The sequence below is a fragment of the Rhincodon typus genome, chromosome 41, assembly GCF_021869965.1.
Source record: "Rhincodon typus isolate 14 chromosome 41, sRhiTyp1.1, whole genome shotgun sequence".
Lineage (NCBI taxonomy): Eukaryota > Metazoa > Chordata > Chondrichthyes > Orectolobiformes > Rhincodontidae > Rhincodon > Rhincodon typus.
This window is the reverse complement of record NC_063372.1, coordinates 1078833-1096182: the sequence shown is the minus strand read 5'-3', so window position 1 is coordinate 1096182 and position 17350 is coordinate 1078833. Positions and strand designations below refer to the sequence as shown.

The window sequence follows — 17350 nt, the reverse complement described above, 5'->3', positions numbered from 1 at the left end:
TTTCCCCAGGGGGTGGGGGAGTCCAAAACTAGAGGGCATAGGTTTAAGGTGGGAGGGGAAAGATTTAAAAGGGACCTGAGGGGCACACAGAGGGTGGTGCATGTATGGAATGAACTGCCAGAGGAAGTGGTGGAGGCTGTGCAATTATGACATTTAAAAGGCATCTGGATAGGTATATGAATAGGAAGGGTTTAGAGGGATATGGGCTAAATGCTGGCAAATGGGACTAGATCAGTTTGGGATGTCTGACTGGCATGGACGGGTTGGACCGAAGGGTCGGTCCGGGCTGTATGACTCTGAGACCCACCACGGCAGCTGGGCAAGAGAGTCCATTGATCTTCTCACCTACCTGTGTCCGCACCACCAAGTGGGTGGCACCCAGCTGCCCAGCACCATTTCAGTTAAGGAGGCACTGCCAAAGGAAAATCAGGCATTGGCCAATCTCTGCACCAAATGTGGGCTTGGTTCACCAATGCCCGCTCGGAGCCAACCTGAGCTGCCTCGGACAGCCGGCATGGGGCGGGAGGAGTGGGCAATGCCATGTTTTGAGGTGAAAGGTCTTTTGGTCAGCACCCCAGGGTCATGTGTGAACGAACCTGCTGAGCACCTACGAGCTGTCGCTGAGTGTGTAGGAAGAGCTGCCTCTGGGATCCATTGTTACCTTCCTGTGTTTCTCTGCAGTAAGAACCTCAACAATTCAAGAAGTGACATTGTGCCCTACAAGATGGAGGTGGAGGTGGAGGCTCACATCAGCACTCGAGGGTGAGACCCTGTTCTTTGTCATGAACTTTTCTCCAAGGTGGGGACGTCTTTGGGATAGATTTTTGATGAGCCCGTCCGGGCCTTGGTGGGGGGGAATGAGGGGCTGAGGGAGCACACATGGCATTCATTCCCCCTTCCCAGCCTTTTCCTCCACCCCAATCCCTCCTCCTCCCCCTGCCCCTATCTTCCCTCATCCTGTGAGGCAGCTCAGCCTCAGGCCTGGGCTGTTGAACATTGAGAGTGTACCATCCTGAGGGTTGGGGGGAGTGAGGGACAGGATGGGCTAAGCTGAGGGTCATCGCTTTACATCATCCCCTCCCCCCCAAGTTTGGTGACTCCATGGGGCAGGCCGCGATACGCAGGGAGCTCCACCAACTGGCACGTGGTGACGATTCATCTAGTTTTACCAATGGCAAAGCCTCATTCTATTTGTCCCAAAATATATGGAGGCTACCCCTCGTGTCCTCCCAATGCTCATCATACCGTTCTACTGCCGCTCATGCCCTCCCACTGCCCTTCGTACCCTCCCACTACTCCTCATGCCCACCCACTACTCCTCATGCCCTCCAAATGCCCCTCATGCCCTCCAAATGCCTGTCATGCATCCTCCAACTGCCCTGCGTGCCCCCCTTCCCACTTTACCCACTAGCCCATTCCTGCTGGCTTGACACCATAGGTTTCACAGCTGGTTTTTCTCTCATTCTGAGCAGTGCCCCTATCCCGAAGGAAATCATCTTCGCCACGACCAATCCAAAGCCCAGAAGTGAACCAATCACCGAAGAGGACGTGGGGCCACCACTCAAATACGTCTTTGAGGTTTGTATCGTCACCAAGGTTCAGCTCGCACAGCTCAGCTTTACCAGGGAGTTGGGTGAAGGACCTTGGCACACTTTGGTGTGCTATGCCAGGTGGAGTTCAGGCTCGGAGCTCCTGCTGTCTCCCAAGTGATGACACGCTGGGCACACTTTCCAATCTGTCCCCCTTCACCACGTCTTCAAAACCAACAGGGCTCCTTGGTGTGGACAATGAAACTGTTCCATTGAGAGGGGTACCCCACATGGGCACTGCTCCTCATGCCAACAAGGCCTCTGAGCAGCACAGTCAACAGCGTCTCCCTCCATGGGCAACAAAAAATTGAGGAGGTGAAACACAAGAATCACCCAGACAATGGAACAGCCTGTGGAGACAGTGTAGAGGGAGATTTACTCTGTATCTAACCCTGTACTGCCCCTGTCCTGGGAGTGTTTGATGGGGGACAGTGTAGAGGAAGCTTTACTCTGTATCTAACCCTGTGCTGTCCCTGCCCCCGGGAGTGTTTGATGGGGGACAGTGTAGAGAGGGGCTTTAACCTCTATCTAATCCCATGCTGTCCCTGTCCTGGGGGTATTTGATGGGGACAGTGTAGAGGGAGCTTTACCCTGTATCTAACCCCGTGCTGTCCCTGTCCCTGGGAGTGTTTGATGGGGGACAGTGTAGAGGGAGCTTTACTCTGAATCTAACCCTGTGCTGTCCCTGTCCTGGGAGTGTTTGCTGGCGGACAGTGTAGAGGGAGCTTTACTATGTACTAACCCTGTGCAGTCCCTGCCCTGGGATTGTTTGCTGGGGGACAGTGTAGAGGGCGCTTTACTCTGTATCTAACCCCGTGCTGTCCTTGTCCTGGGGTGGTCTCTAAAACGTGGACTGTATGTTTACTTTAATTGCTCACTATGTTTTATATTAAATTGGGTTTGCGTTCACTTCTGTTTGTCCTTGTTCTCCTTATTACTTAAGGTTTCCAACAATGGTCCCAGCTCCATCAGTCACTCGATCCTGCATGTGACATGTCCAGTCCATTATCAGAAAGAGCGCCTGTTGTATATCACTGATTATAAAACTGTTGGACCCCTCCTGAACTGTACAGCTAGCAGCTCCCTCAACCCTCTGCGACTGAAGGTACGAGAGCCCTTGATTCATGTTGTATCTCTCTCTGTCTCTCTCAGAAACTGACTGATCTCCTTTGTACTGCTCACAATTTCCTGATCTTCCCTCCACTGTGCCAAGTTGGTCTTTGCTTTTCTGTTTCTGATATATCTGTAAATCTACGCAGTTTATGGGCTCCATGTTCGACACAGCGTCCTTGCCCCACACTACCACACCAGCCTGAGCTGATGTTTTTTGTGTGTTCCGGAAGTTGCATTTTTAAACCAACTGCCCACATGCCCTCCCCTCCATCTTGTTCACTCCTGCTCCTTCTGTCTAATGTAGGAAGCTTTTACAGCTTGTGTTGGTGTTGAGGATGATGGGTGGCACAGTGGCTCAGTGGTTAGTACCACTGCCTCACAGCACCAGGGTCCCAGGTTCAATCCCATCCTCAGGCAACTGTCTGTGTGGAGTTTGCACATTCTCCCTGTATCTGCGTGGGTTTCCTCTGGGTGCTCCGGTTTCCTCCCACAGTCCAAAGATGTGCAGGCTAGGGTGGATTGGCCATGGGAAATTACCTGTAGTGTCCAGGGATGTGCAGGCTAGGTGGGACATGTGGTGTTATAGGGATAGGGTAGTGGGCTGGGTCTGGGGGTGCTGCTCGATGGAGCACTGATTACAATCACTGATGGAAGTGGAAGACCAGCTTGCAGACAACATGAGGGCACTGATGCCCACCAGTTGAGTGGGCCACAAGGGGCAGATTGAGGGCAGAACCATAGCTGCCCTGGCACTTGTGGAATGGCAGCGATATAATGTCACAGCAATGCAAGGTCATCTCTGAACCCAGGCTAGAGACAAGGCTGAGATACATCAGTTTGTGACGTTAATAAACTTACAGAGAGCTGTCTCAACAAGAAAACCAGTCTATGCTACATGGGCCACCATACAAGGATGTACCATGCTGCTGGCACTACATCGGGCATCACTGCCTGGGCCAGCATTGTTATTCCTCATTCCTCATTCCTCATCCCTAGTTGTCCCTGGAAGAGGTGCTGGTGAGCAGTCACCTTTGAGCTGCTTGAGCCTGTTGGTGTTTGTGTGTGTGTGTGGGTCAGGGACTTGTTTTGGGGCTGGGACAAGTCAGAGGCAGTCTGGAAGCGAAGAAGGTAGAGACTGTCAGAAATGCTTTGGAGCTGTTAGATTCAACAAGGGGTTAAACGACTGCCTTTTCCAGGGGCAATTGGGGAGGGGTAATAAATGCTGGTCTTGCCTCTGTTGGGAACCTGCCCTGCATCCAATTTTCTGTAAAGTAACAAATGGCACCATTCACAGGAGGTGGGTGCTGTCGGCAATGTCCAACACACCAAATGACTGGTTTCCCTCGACACGGGATTCTCTGGAGTAGCCTGCCCCCTGGTGTCCCTGTTGTGTATTTCCTCTCCAGCAAACCCAAGCGCCTGATTCAGGATTTCCAGCTTTCCAAACAGCCCTGCCCAGACAACATGCCAGAATTCTTTCGGAAATGTTGGCCAAGTTCCAGGAAAGAACTTTTCAGCTAGCCTCGACAGAGCCTGTCAGCTCCGTGAGCTCCTGTTCTCCCACAGGGCTGCAGGGACCCTGTGTGGTTCCACATCGGAGACTGGACTCAGACACAAGCCTGCAGAACCCCTCCCCAGGATTGGAACCACTTTCACAAAGGCCCAGCGAGGTGTGCACAGGCTCAGGGACAGGGGCTGGCTCCCAGCCCTATGCCAGTCAGCCCACCGCATTCTGCAAGACTTCTCACTCTCTCCCAACCTACCCCCCCCCATTCTCTCTCCTCTGCTTTCTCAATCCCTCTTTCTCTTCTCCCCCCTTTCTCTCCTCCCCCTCTCTGCCCCTTTCTCTCTTTCCTTTTCACACTGCGTCCTGGGCTGTGTGTGGGAGTGTGTGAGTGTGTATGGGAGTATATGTGTGTGGGGAGGGTTGTGTGTCTGTAAATATATATATTATACCAAATATATACCAAGGCCTCCTGGTGGTTGCTGCTGGAGGATGCAGGCTGTTTCCCAGAGCCACAGGCAGCAACCTGGAAATTCCAGCAGAGCTCTGTGTGGGCACTGGTGAGCAGCTGGAAGCCAGCAGTGTGAATTGAACAAGTCGGAGTGCTCCAAGAGCCCCCTCGGCATGAGCTGGGATCTCAACTGGCTCTTCCAACCACCGGGGTTGGACTCAGTACCCTGACTCCCTCTCCTCCAGTGGCCACCTGCTGCTGTTTTCTAACACGTCCTGAACTTTTGTCCCCCTCTCCAGCTGCAGAGCCCACCAGCGAAGTCAGCCCGGACCCTGAATGTCAGTTCGGAGAAGACGGAACATTCTATCCGCCGTCGGGAAGCTGCGAGGAAGCGACTGGGGGACCTGGACAGCCTGGTAAGTGACCCGGAAACTGGGGGCTGGGAGAGAGTAGGCAGGGGTGGGGGACAATGTCTGCAGTCCCCAGGGGCTAATATCGACAGTAAAACAAGGTGAGGGGAGATATTTGGGCCACAATCCAAATTGGAGCAAGATCAAGAGAGAGGGAAGGATGGGAATTTGAAGTCATAGAAAAATAGGAGCAAGAATAGGCTGTTCAGCCCCTCGAGTCTGCTCTGCCATTCAATACGATCATGGCTGGTCATCCATCTCTGTTGGTACTTCCTCTGATTTCCTCTACCCACTCTTGCCACTCACTGAAGGTGAGTCATTTTCTCGTGAACCTTTGGGTGTGGTTTTCATTTTGCTCAGGCACAGGTTCAGTGTGATGATGTTGGTGAACCAATTCCATAATGAGCAGAGCAAGGCTTCCAGACAAAAGGGCAAGCAGTTGGCATCCTGGCATTGGAGGCACCACCCTTACCAGGGCACAGTGCACCTGAAGTGCCGAGGTGACCATGTGGGGTGGGGGCATGTTTTCCCCTTTTTGTGCCACAAAAATCTCCAACAGGATTGGCCCCTCCTGGTTAAAGATGGGGGCCAGGCAGAGTTGGCAGCCTGACAAAGAGAAGCATTTCTCAGGCCTGGTGCCCAGCCCTTCTGAAGCAAAACCCATTGCGGCTTATCCCTCGACTCCAGCCATGCAAGCAGCTGATTTGCTTTCTGTCTTTTCTATCCACCCCCACTCCTAGTCTTCATTCAGTGGGGTGTGAACATCACTGGGCATCATGTTTATTGGAAAATCACCCAGAGTTCCTGCTCCTTAGTGAGGACTGAATCACATCTTGTTGTGATGCCTCCTCCATTCAGATATCCTGATGCTTGCTGTCCTAGCTCCACTCTGGCAAGTTATTAGGTGGTGGTGGGTGGGAGGGATGTAGTGCCCAGTAAACCCTGGCAAAGCGTGGGCAGTTTCAGGAAGCAGATAGGCAGAGGTTGTCGAAAGAGGCTGTTGCTGGCTGGGCACTGGGCGGAGGTAAATGAGGAAAGTGCCCTGAGGATAGAGCAGGGGAACGACACAGATTGCACTAGAATGGGCCGAATGGATGCTTGTGTTACATTGAGGGAACCTCTCTGTGGTTCGCTAGGAATTTTGTCAAGTCTGATGTGCTTGGCAGCTAACAGCATAAACACGCAGTAGGACCAGGAATACTGCCTGTCACCGACTGAGAGAAATTCACCCATATGTTCCTCGTATAGACTGCACTCATATAGATTGTTCCCCTGTATACACTGCACCTTCATATAGACTACTCTCACAAATAGACTGCTCCCTCATACAGACTGCACTTGTATGAACTGCTTCCTCATATAGACTACTTCCTGATATAGTCAGAGTGGAAATCAGCCAGGGTTCCTGCTCCTGATCACTGACCAGTGATCCCTGGATTAGAGAGCGAGAGAGAGAGAGAGGTGGGGTGGTAGGTTGGTGGGGGGGGGGGGGGGGGGGAAATCAGCCAGGGTTCCTGCTCCTGATTGCTGTCCAGTGATGACACACCAGATTTCCGGGTTGTTGAGGAATTCTCACATCTAAAATCCGTGTGTTTCCCATTCCCGGCCCGTCCTGTGCTGATAATCATGTTGCAGGTCTCATATTCAATTGACATTGGAGGTGGGGGTGGGGGTTCATTGAATTTCGGCAGTCTATACACGCAAGGTTTGGTTCATTTGTAACACGTCTGGGGAAAGATACTTGCCATTTCACCACCCACCCTCCCCCAGCTTCCCTTCCTATCTGCCCTGGGATTGTGGCCTGCCCAGTTTCCGGAGCAATTGAATTGGAAACCTTGACATTTCCTCTTGTATTGAGAGACGGAGCATTTTGACTTCCTCGCTGCTTCATGGGGACTGGATGAAGATACTTCCTGTGTTGCTATGTGTGTGATTGTGGGATGTTTCCTGCTGCTCTCGGCCTGGATTTCAGGTTCGTTTCCTACTTGGAAAACAAGCGATAGTTTTTTTTTTCCCAGCATTGACAGTAACCTGCAGCCCCCTCATTCCCCAAACAGTTCATCAGACCCTTTGATCAACACTGGGCTTTCTTCCATCATCTAAAGAGAAGGAGAACAGTTTTTGTTAATCTCTTGTGACCACCCTGAATGTCCATGCCAATGACAATGGATTAAAGGATACAGTTAGGCCCCCCCACCCTCCCCACAATATTGGGTTGGATGATAAGCCATGATAATATTGAATGGAGGATCAGGCTCAAAGGGCTGAATAGCCCACTCCTGCTCTTAGTTTCTATTTCAGATGGTGATACCTAAAAGCTTCTTAGCCACAACCCTTCAGCAAGGTTTGAGAATCCTTGTGCTGCCTGTCTTCCAACTTCCAATCCACTCATGACTTCCATTATCAGGAAGACCAGTATCTCCCTCTCGGCTTGTCCTCAGCAAGTGGGCTCCCTGCAATGCGGATCTGAGTTTCCCAAGGACTCCTAAGAAATTGTCCCAGCCCACCTCCTGTTGTTTCTATGAGATAGTGGGGATGGGTGGGGGGACAAAACAGCCTGAACTTCCATGGATTGGGATGGTGTTGGAGTCATTTTCTTGCAATGTAACCCAGGGCCTGACATGTCCCATAAGAGCAGTGACTGGAAAGTGATCTCCTTCCCAAACTCCCCAATGTCGATTTTCTCCCCTTCCCGAACCTTCTCATGTGTCAAAGCTGGCCATGGGCCATTGATGTGGTGACTCTCTGCTCAGTAGGTGTCATTGCTCAATGGATCTGCTTCCTAGGCATATTTTAGGGACGTAACCACGGCAACAAGGACACAAGGCATATACAATGAGAAACAGCTCAGAATTAGTGGATTTTAGCTTTGGATATGGATTTTTGGTGCTCGATTCTGGAATGTAAATGTGTGATGTTCTCTTCCTTGGGCCTTCTAATATTCTCTCCAGTTATGGGGGAAGAGGGTGTACTTCCCTCTTCATTGTATGCCTTGTGGAAGTTGTTTGCCATTGCTACATCTCTATAAAATCGCCACAGAGACACTGCGTCACACTGACCAAGTACAGCGTTCAGGTAAGATCAAAGGCCATATGCCCCATGACTGGGAGCAGCCAGTGGGTTGGGTACAGAGCTTGTGATTGTTGGCTAAACAGTAATATTGCCAGTCTTTACAGTACCAATGAGGAGACAGAAGGAGCCCGAGCAGAGAGCTGGAGCAGCCAAGAGCAGAATGGAGACCAGTGATCGGGAGCAGAAGCCAACCAGCAAACGTAAGCAGTGGCCAACCAATAGCGGCTAACCGGCAGCAGCAAACCAATCAATAGCGGCTAACCGGCAGCAGCAAACCAACCAATAGCAGCTAACCGGCAGCAGCAAACCAATCATTAGCGGCTAACCGGCAGCAGCAAACCAATCAATAGCGGCTAAACAGCAGCAGCAAACCAACCAAAAGCGGCTAACCAGCAGCAGCAGACCAACCAAAAGCAGCTAACCAGCAGCAGCAAATCAATCATTAGCGGCTAACCGGCAACAGCGAGTCAACCAATAGCAGCCAACTGACAACAGCAAGTCAACCAATAGCAGCCAACTGACAACTGCAAGTCAACCAATAGCAGCTAACTGGCAGCAGCAAAAAAAACAATAGTAGCTAACCAGCAGTAAAGAACCAATAGAAGCTAACCAGCAACAGCAAATCAACCAATAGAAGCTAACCAGCAACAGCAAGTCAACCAATAGGAGCTAACCAGCAACAGCAAGTCAACCAATAGAAGCTAACCAGCAACAGCAAATCAAACAATAGCAGTTAACCAGCAACAGCAAATCAAACAATAGCAGTTAACCAGCAACAGTGAGTCAACCAATTGCGACTAACTGGCAGCAGCAAACCAACCAATAGCGGCTAACCGGCAGCAGCAAACCAACCAATAGCGGCTAACCTTAATCAGTAAGCCAACCAATGGTGGTTAATTTATGGTGGCTCATTTGCACTAGCAAATGACCAATAACAATGAACCTGCAGCAAAAGCAATGACCCAGGCAGTTGGAGTTTGATGGTAAAATCCTAGGAGCCTCACTGCAGTGAGACAGTGAGACTTCCATGGAACGGAGAAATTTACTGTAAATGCCAATCTCCCAGCCCCCTTGCCCGCCCTGGGCCAACTCTGCTGCTGCTGCCGCTGTCTCTGCTCAAGCTCCAGTCACGCCCGGCTGTAGTGCTCACTCTCACGTCACCGTAATGCCACCACTCCCAGTGCCACCTCCGACTCAGCGCCAGCTGGGAATGGTGGCAGTACAGTCGACAGGTCCTGGAAGTTGGTGCCACAGCCGTGCCAAATCGGCAGCCATGGCAGAGTGGGCCCGGGAGCGGGACTTGGCATTTACAGTAAGTTTCTCCATAGGGTGGACGTCTTGCTTCTACTCCAGTGAGACTTCCACAATTGTACCATCAAATTTTGCAATTACAGATGACTTTGTGATTCTGTGCAATTTCCTCTGTGGAAATAGCCAAACCACATGTCCTCACGATCCATCCTGGGCTCCAAGAACTGGGGACAGGACTCCCGTGTGGAGCCAGAGGAATCTGCAATCTGAATTAACAGAATCCTCCTTTCTTTCAGCTCCTTGAGTCTGCTCTAGTCATTTGCCCATGTTGGCCACATTGTGCATTTGTCACCTACTGGCCCAGCTGGCTGGAAACTCCCAAGTGCCACCCATTGGGTGGCATTGCTCATTCACAATGCGTGCAACCTGCTGTTTTCAGAGCCAACTATCAAATATCGAGAGCCAATGCTACTTAAGGAACTCCAGAGATTTGCTGAAAGATCAGGATTTGACGAGCAATTTGTCTCAATTTGCAAAGATTGAAGAATGGGTCCCGATTGTGATGACCCACCAAGGGAATGCAGTGATCATTTTTGCGACGGGTGAAAAGCGATTCAGGTTGTGCCATTCTCCCTGTAAGCCTGCACATTCTCCCATTGCAACTATCAGGATCCACAAAGAGCTCCGTCCCATGGTGGCAGGGAGAAACGCCAAGAGAAATGGGACACTTCGAGAACAGTGGGAAGGGAGATGCAAACGAGAGAATCGATTTGGCACCAAAAAGCAGAAGGGAAAGATCGTCACTGTAGCGGAACAATATTGACTGCTGATCAGACACGTCATAAAATTGCAAGCAAACCCCAGAGCCCCCTGCTGGCGAGGAGCTTTAACTATTGAAGGGATTGTACCGCAGCTCCCCTCCTCCTTGCTGATTGACGATGGTTTCAGGGATCGAATTAGGCCTCCTTGCTCCTAGAGGCCTAGCTGTTGAATTTTCCCTTTTCCCAAAGCACCCGTTGACTTGGGCTGGCATGACGAACGTTTTTAACAGGTCACTTGCTTAGGCCTTGATGTGCACCTCTCCGTATTGCTCTTTGACCCTTAGTGTGCCTCTTTAACGCTTGGTAATCCTCTCTGTAATGTGACAAAAAGACAGAAGACATCACTAAGAGAAGACAGAAAAAGAGGATTCGGGCAGAGAGAGAGCAAGAGATGTAAAGATATGAATTAGGAACAGGAGTAGGCCATTCAGCCCCCTTGAGTCTTCTACGCCATTCACTGAGGTCATGGCTGATGTGAGATTGAGAAATAGTGTGGAGAAGGGGGCTACAATTCAGTCAGGAGTGAAGGGAAAATTCCCAGCATGCTATGCAATTGTCAGTTTGAGTCTGAAATTGTCAGTAAGGAGAAAGCTTTGTCGAAAGTTGCACACGAAAGCCTCGTGGAATTGGGATGTGAGCTTGGAGTTGACTGAAAGTCAATGTGTACTGAAGGGAGCGTTCTCGCGATTGTAATGCCTGTTGTCAAGTAGAGATTCCACTGCTGAAACAGGCCAGTCGGCCCAACCCATTTTCCATTCCCCTCCACAGTCTCCTCCCATCTTGCCTGCTCCAAATCGAGCACTCTAACCCTGTCCTCCCTTTTCTTGTTCACCAGCTCCTTGGCATCATTCTGGGGATTCCATCCACTGCTCTAGTTCCGAAGCTGGAATCCTTGGCACTAATCTAAGGGCACCTTCCTGATGGATTCTGCTTATGCCAGCAGGAGCTGGCACACATCCTGCAGCCCATAACCCCATCACCTGGTAACGCCTGTCAATGGGCACACTCCAGAAACTCACTTGGGCACAGTATGTCGATGACCAGCTGCAGTGCCCAAAACTTTCAGACACCCTTAGTGTAAGAGGCACATGTCGTGCATGAGCCTGGAACCGCAGGAGCTATCGGAGTGTACTTGCTGGGCTTCAAAACAGACCGGACAGAGGTTCTTGCTGGCTGTTTTGCAGGATCAAGCAGCCTGAATGAGGTGGCACATTGCTGTTAGCATGCTATGAGCAGCATTGTAATAGCTAGGGATGGGCAGGGCCCAGGTGGGTACTGCTTACCACTGAGTCCTAACACTGATTTCGATGATGCCAATTCAAGGAGAGAGGGTCAAGACTGGAAGGAAAAGGCTGGCATTTGCTTTCTATCTCAGCCAAAAATTGGAACAGCAAATGCCCGAACACACTGCCTCCATGCACAGCAAAACCAGCCTGACCTGGTTCAGCTGCGGTGGTGCCAGGATAGGAGTCTGGGTAAGTCTAGGCCGAAATGGCAGCATCATCATCCGCAAGAGGGCAGGGGGGATGGGTGCTCATCCTGGCCTGTGATCAGCACCCGTTCTTGATGCAAAGGGGTCAACGTGTGACGGGCACTGTGCCCACGCCCTGAGAACTAACCATCTTGCACCCTTTTCTCTTGGCAGAGTTGCCAGCACGTGGAGTGCCTGAGCCTGATTTGTGAGGTGGGTTTGCTGAGCAGGGGTGACAATGTGGCACTGGAGATCCGAACGCGGGTGTGGGCACGCACCTTCCTCCAGGTAAGCTGCATTCCCTGGTGCAGACGATAGCGGTGCAGGGCAGGACTTGCAGCTGGCAGGGGCACTGAGCACCCACTGCTCATGGGGGGTGAGCAACAAGAGACAGTGGGTCACACCTGGCTGCGGGAACAAGGAAAGGTTCCACGATGTGCAGGGGTCCTGCCTCAATTAGGGGCAGCCTCATCAGTCTGGTTCCTACTGGACAGGCTGACCAGGGAGTGTTTGATGGGGGACAGTGTAAAGGGAGCTTTACTCTGTATCTAACTCCGTGCTGTCACTGTCCTTGGAGTGTTTAATGGGGGGACGGTGTAGAGAGAGCTTTACTCTGTATCTAACCCCATGCTGTCCCTGTGCTGGGAGTGTTTGGTGGGGGACAGTGTAGAGGGAGCTTTACTTTCTGGTGCAAAGAGTAGAGGGAACGATGGGACGGTTTGCTGCCAGTGAGTTTGTGGTAAACTGAAGTGTGATGATAGTCTCGTTGCTCTCTGTCCAAGTGTGAATGGGCACGATCCTGCTGCTGGTGATCCAGTGTGGAGTGTGATGGGGAACAGGAAGTTGGTTGCAGTGGGTGAGGTGCCATGCTTTCTGCCAGGATTTACACATCATGATGTGTGCCGTTGTGTTTTTCAGTGGCAGCACCACCCTTTCACTCTGCCGTGCAATGCCTCATTCCAAGTGCACAGCATGCCTTATCAAATCCTGCCAAAGGACTACCCGAGAGGAAGCTTGGTGGTAAGTACCCCTGTGCCCGCTGCCTGTCCTGCCGTTTCTCAGTGTTGCAAAAATACCAACTCTCACTTTGTGCCAGGTCACAAGCTGGCATAATGCTGCAGCATCCACCTTTTCCAGTGACTGGGGCAAACAGTGCCACCTGTGATCACAGGCACACATCAGTCACAGCTCAACCTGCTGCCCGTTGACCTGCCGGCACAATGTCTGCTCAGGATGGCAGTGCCAAGGCAGGCTGCTCCTGACACTTAGCCTCCGCTGAGCAATCCCGGAGGCAATGAGAGAGGAGCTAAGAGGGTACAGTGCCACACAGAACCGACTAGGCATTCCAGCTGTGGGTAAAATAAGAGCAGCTTATCTAGCACCCATCTGCAGCAGCCTTCACTGCGCTGCATCACATGACCAAATAGCCCGACAGTGCGGCATTCAGCTCCCTCAATGCTGACCCTCCAACAGTGCGGCGCTCCCTCAGTACTGACCCTCCGACAGCGCCCGCTCCCTCAACACTGACCCTCCGACAGTGCGGCACTCCCTCAGCACTGACCCTCCAACAGTGCGGCGCTCCCTCAGCTCTGACCCTCCGACGGTGCAGCACTCCCTCAGCACTGACCGTCCAACAGCACAATCATACTGAAGATTTAGTTTGCACAGTAAAACAGTTTATTAAGCAAAAAAAAGAGTAAAACCAAACTGTTTGTATGTAACACTCATTTATAGACTTTGAAATGCTGTAACATACAATCCCATTAATCCCAACAGCATCCCATTGCAGTACACAGAGAGAAGCCTTCATTGGGTTTGACTGAGCTGTGATTGCGAATCCTTAATCTGTCATGTAACTGAGTTTAAACGTTCTCAGCTTCAAATAACCCTTTCAGGGTTTCAACCAAACAATTCTGGTCTTGGACGCTTAACTAAACTCCTTATTCTGAGGTAACCTATTGATAACCATGCCAAACCTATCTTCTCCCTTTTCTATGGAGCAATTGTTTTGCACATCCAGCTTCAGCCAGGAACACCGCAGAGCTGCCTAAACTGAAACTGAAAAGCTGCTTTCCAAGCTATGGGTGTTTCCCCTAAACCCAAAAAAATCCAGAAAGCTTAATGCAGTACACTGTTTATTTTGTTTGCTTGTAAACTCTCGCAGTGTAAACTCTCCAGGAAGTCTTTCTGTCACACTGTTTTAAAGAAAATCACCATGGCTACAGAAATACTTGCAAGTTAATCATTAAACCCCTTCAAGCACACAAAAAAAACCACATGCCACTAGTTCTAAATTCAAAAATTTGAAAATCCAGAATAAATGATGTTAAAATAGATATAAATGTATTGATGCTGATCAATTGAAATCTATAAATCTATCTTTATAAACTTTGCACCACAGGTATAACAATTCTCTAACTCTGTGACTTGAATTTGAGAAAACAAAATTAGGGCTATCCAGAGAAGTGAGCAGATTAAAAGAGAGTAGGGTTTCACTGGGGACTGGGCTGTTGGAAGTGAAGGTATGAGAATGGCTGAGCAGGTGAATAGATGTCAAGGTAGTGAATGATGGGACAGAACTTTGTGTGCTTTGAGTACAGTTTAGGCTTCCCGTGTCCCGTTCTGCCTGTAGGTCTCGACTCCTGTGATGTGGATTAAGCCAGAGAGTTCATATTCCGTCCCACTCTGGATTATTATTCTGGCTGTGTTGGTCGGCCTGCTCCTGCTTGCTCTCGTCATCTTCATCTTGTACAAGGTAAGGCGATTTGATCCCAGAATCCACTGCAGCATTCATTCTGTCCTAGTCTTTCAGTTCCAAAGTGTGTTTCACGTCATCTGTGTCAGTAACCAGGCCTTCTGTCTCTGGGACATTGGCTTAGATCCAGGCAATCCCTTTTATTCTATCATTGGCATAGGGCCGGCATTTGTTGCCCATCTCTAACTGCCCTTGAACTGAGTGGCTTGCTGGGTAGTTAAGAGTCGGCCATATTGGCTGTGGGACTGGAGTCATGTGTAGGCCAGACTCGGTTAGGACGGCAGATTTCCCTCCCTAAAGGGTGTGAGTGAAATAGATGGGGTTTTACGACAGCTATTCATGGTTGTCATGGTCACCAGGACCAAAACGAGCTTTCACGATCTGATTTATTACTCCCCTGCCCCCACCTCTTCTATCTCTTCCACACAACTGAATCGGTTTTGGAATTGAATGAGTGGCCATGCTGGGATTTGAGACCTGTGTTCCCAGGCTGGCCAGCCTCAGCATTGTAGCAGAGCAAGCCTCAAGCTCGCTGTCCTTTCATGGTTTCAACAAATTCCTGAACTGGCAGGAAGCAAACAAGACTGAGGAACTGAAGCTGCTTCTCACTGACAACAGCTCGATCTGAGAGAACCCAGGAATCTAATCGGGACCTGCTGGGACCTCTGTCCCGATCATACCAACACTGTTCTGTTCCCAGCTTATTGTTCAATCTGTCACTCTGTGTGAGGATCCTGACCAGTTTGTGTTAAACGCTCAGTCTCACTTCTGCTGTGCATCCTGCCCCCTCAAACTCCCTTTCGCGGGGCATTGCCCATGGCTAACCCACCTAGCCTGCACATCTCTGGACACTGTCTCTGTCTCTTCTCTTCTCTCCCTGTCTCTCTCTCTTTTCTCTCCTCTCTCTTCTTTCTCTCTTTTCTCTCTCTTTCTCTCCCTCACACTCTCTCTCTGTCCCCAAGCCCCCTCTCTTTCTCTGTCCCTATGTGTTTTTTCTGTTTCAGTCTCTGCCCCAGCCTCAGTTGCTGAGGTCCTGGTGTGACTCTGTGCGTGTTTTGTTTTTGTAGCTCGGTTTCTTCGAGAGAGCCAAACTGCCGCATGGGACAGCGATGGAAACGGCACACCTGAAACCACAGGCCACGTCAGAGGCTTAAAGACGACGCGATAGCGGCCTGGTGATCGAGGAGTGACACGCTGCACTGCTTCCTTCTCTGGCCCTGCTCGCTCACTCACTTTGAGAGAGCAGCCCTGAGCGATATCCTGTCCTGTGCCTGGGTAACAGGCAGCTCAGAGCGACCGTGAACTCTCCTCGAACACATTATTTAAGGAAATGATTCAAAAGCACTGATTGTGATTTGAAACCATTCTTTCACGCTCCCTCGACGGCTGTATCGAGAAGTGCTGGGTTTTGATGTAAATTTTTCAAACTGTTCTCAGAGTGCAATATATTTTATATCTTCTATTTTTTCTCCCCTGCCCCCCACTCCCCCCTAGTGACCTACAGAACCAGGATTGGCCAATGTGAATCTTTTTATCTCTTTCCCCCCAGGGAGAGAGGGGAAATAAGCTGTTTCCCCCTCTCTGTGTTCCCAAAGGTTTCCAATCGGAACTGTCCAGGGTGCTGCAGGGTCTGAGGGTGTCTCAGATGAATGTGCTTCCTCAGAAACTCGGAGCCGGAAGGGAACCATGTGGGGGAGAGGACGGGGTGCACAGGGAAGGGATCCTGATTGGTTTCTCCATTGTATGTTCACCGGTGCCATTCTGTGAGCCACGCAGCAGTGACACCTCCCTCAGATCCATTGTTGCCGTTTTACCAAGGGTGCTATTCTCTACACACAGAACTCACATCTTCTCTCCCTTATCCTCCACTGTCCTGGCCGTCCGAAACTCTCCGTCTTCAGGCTAAAGCCTCAAAAGCCCTCCTCCCAGGGCGATCCTATTGAGGCTGCCCGGTAATCCCGGAGTGGGTGTTGTAACCGTGAGTGGCTTGTGGGTTTGGAAATGAGCAGCTCCCTGGCTGTGAAGAGTGGGGAGGCACAGAGCTGAGGACATGGAGAGACCTTGCAGCTGGTTCGGGCACAGTTTCAAGGGGAAGCCAGGCTTCAGGAGGCAGGATGGGGGAGGGCGACTCGACCATTTCTCAAGAGAGGTCGCCTCATCTCTGGCAGGGAGTGCTGCCACCTTTCTCTGGTACTGGGATGGGATCCACTGCGAGACGTTGGTCGAGTCACTGATAGAAACCTATCTGCTCAGTCCGAACCACACGAGACACTTTGGCTGTAGGTTGTCGTTTTGTTGGTCTCCTTTAATTTTTATTAAGAAAGTTGTACATTAATTAAGGAATTAAATTGAAATATACCTTTTTAAAACAAAGAACCTGTGGTGTTTTGGCATCGGCTCTTTTGTGTAAGTGCACTTGCTGCTTGTTCCTCTCCATATCCCAACCCATTTGTGAGATTCAGTCCTCCTTTATCCCAGACCACCCAGCTAAGTCCATTGTCCACATAGACTGACTTTACCCCATAACACCATTCAGCCGCATTTGGAATGACCCAGAGGGTTTTTTATTTGCATTTCCTTCTCCATCTGAGAGGCTCCAAGTCTTTGTGGGTCTTCGAATTTGACATCACCTTGGTTTATTGAAAGGCTGGTTGGAGAAGCTCTGATATTTCAGTCTGGGAAACACTGAGCTCCAGCAGGAGATCCTGAAATCAGGCAATGTGCATTGTGAAAGCACAGATTCCACTTGATCAAGGGGAACCTAGTGCCAGTGACATGATGCTTTTCACAACATGCAGAGGAGGAAGTGGAGACAAAATCACAGGCAACATTTCTGAGCAGTTGGAGGTCTGAATAGGGCAAGTGGCATTTGGCATCAAGAGCAGAATGGGGTGGAAGGGGATTGGCACCGAG

The 17350-nt window shown here is 50.5% G+C and overlaps 1 protein-coding gene across 1 annotated transcript in view; it reads left to right on the top strand.

The window, feature by feature from the left end:
- LOC109924707 (integrin alpha-5-like) overlaps window positions 1-16810 on the top strand; it is a 37710-nt gene extending 20900 nt beyond the window's left edge. The window contains exons 11-18 of the mRNA XM_048618826.1: window positions 682-762; window positions 1473-1578; window positions 2533-2694; window positions 4957-5073; window positions 11857-11970; window positions 12601-12702; window positions 14315-14437; window positions 15505-16810. Of these exons, the coding sequence (XP_048474783.1) occupies window positions 682-762; window positions 1473-1578; window positions 2533-2694; window positions 4957-5073; window positions 11857-11970; window positions 12601-12702; window positions 14315-14437; window positions 15505-15591 (892 nt within the window). The 3' untranslated portion in view covers window positions 15592-16810. The remainder of the gene's footprint in view (window positions 1-681; window positions 763-1472; window positions 1579-2532; window positions 2695-4956; window positions 5074-11856; window positions 11971-12600; window positions 12703-14314; window positions 14438-15504) is intronic.
- Window positions 16811-17350: the final 540 nt, after the last annotated feature.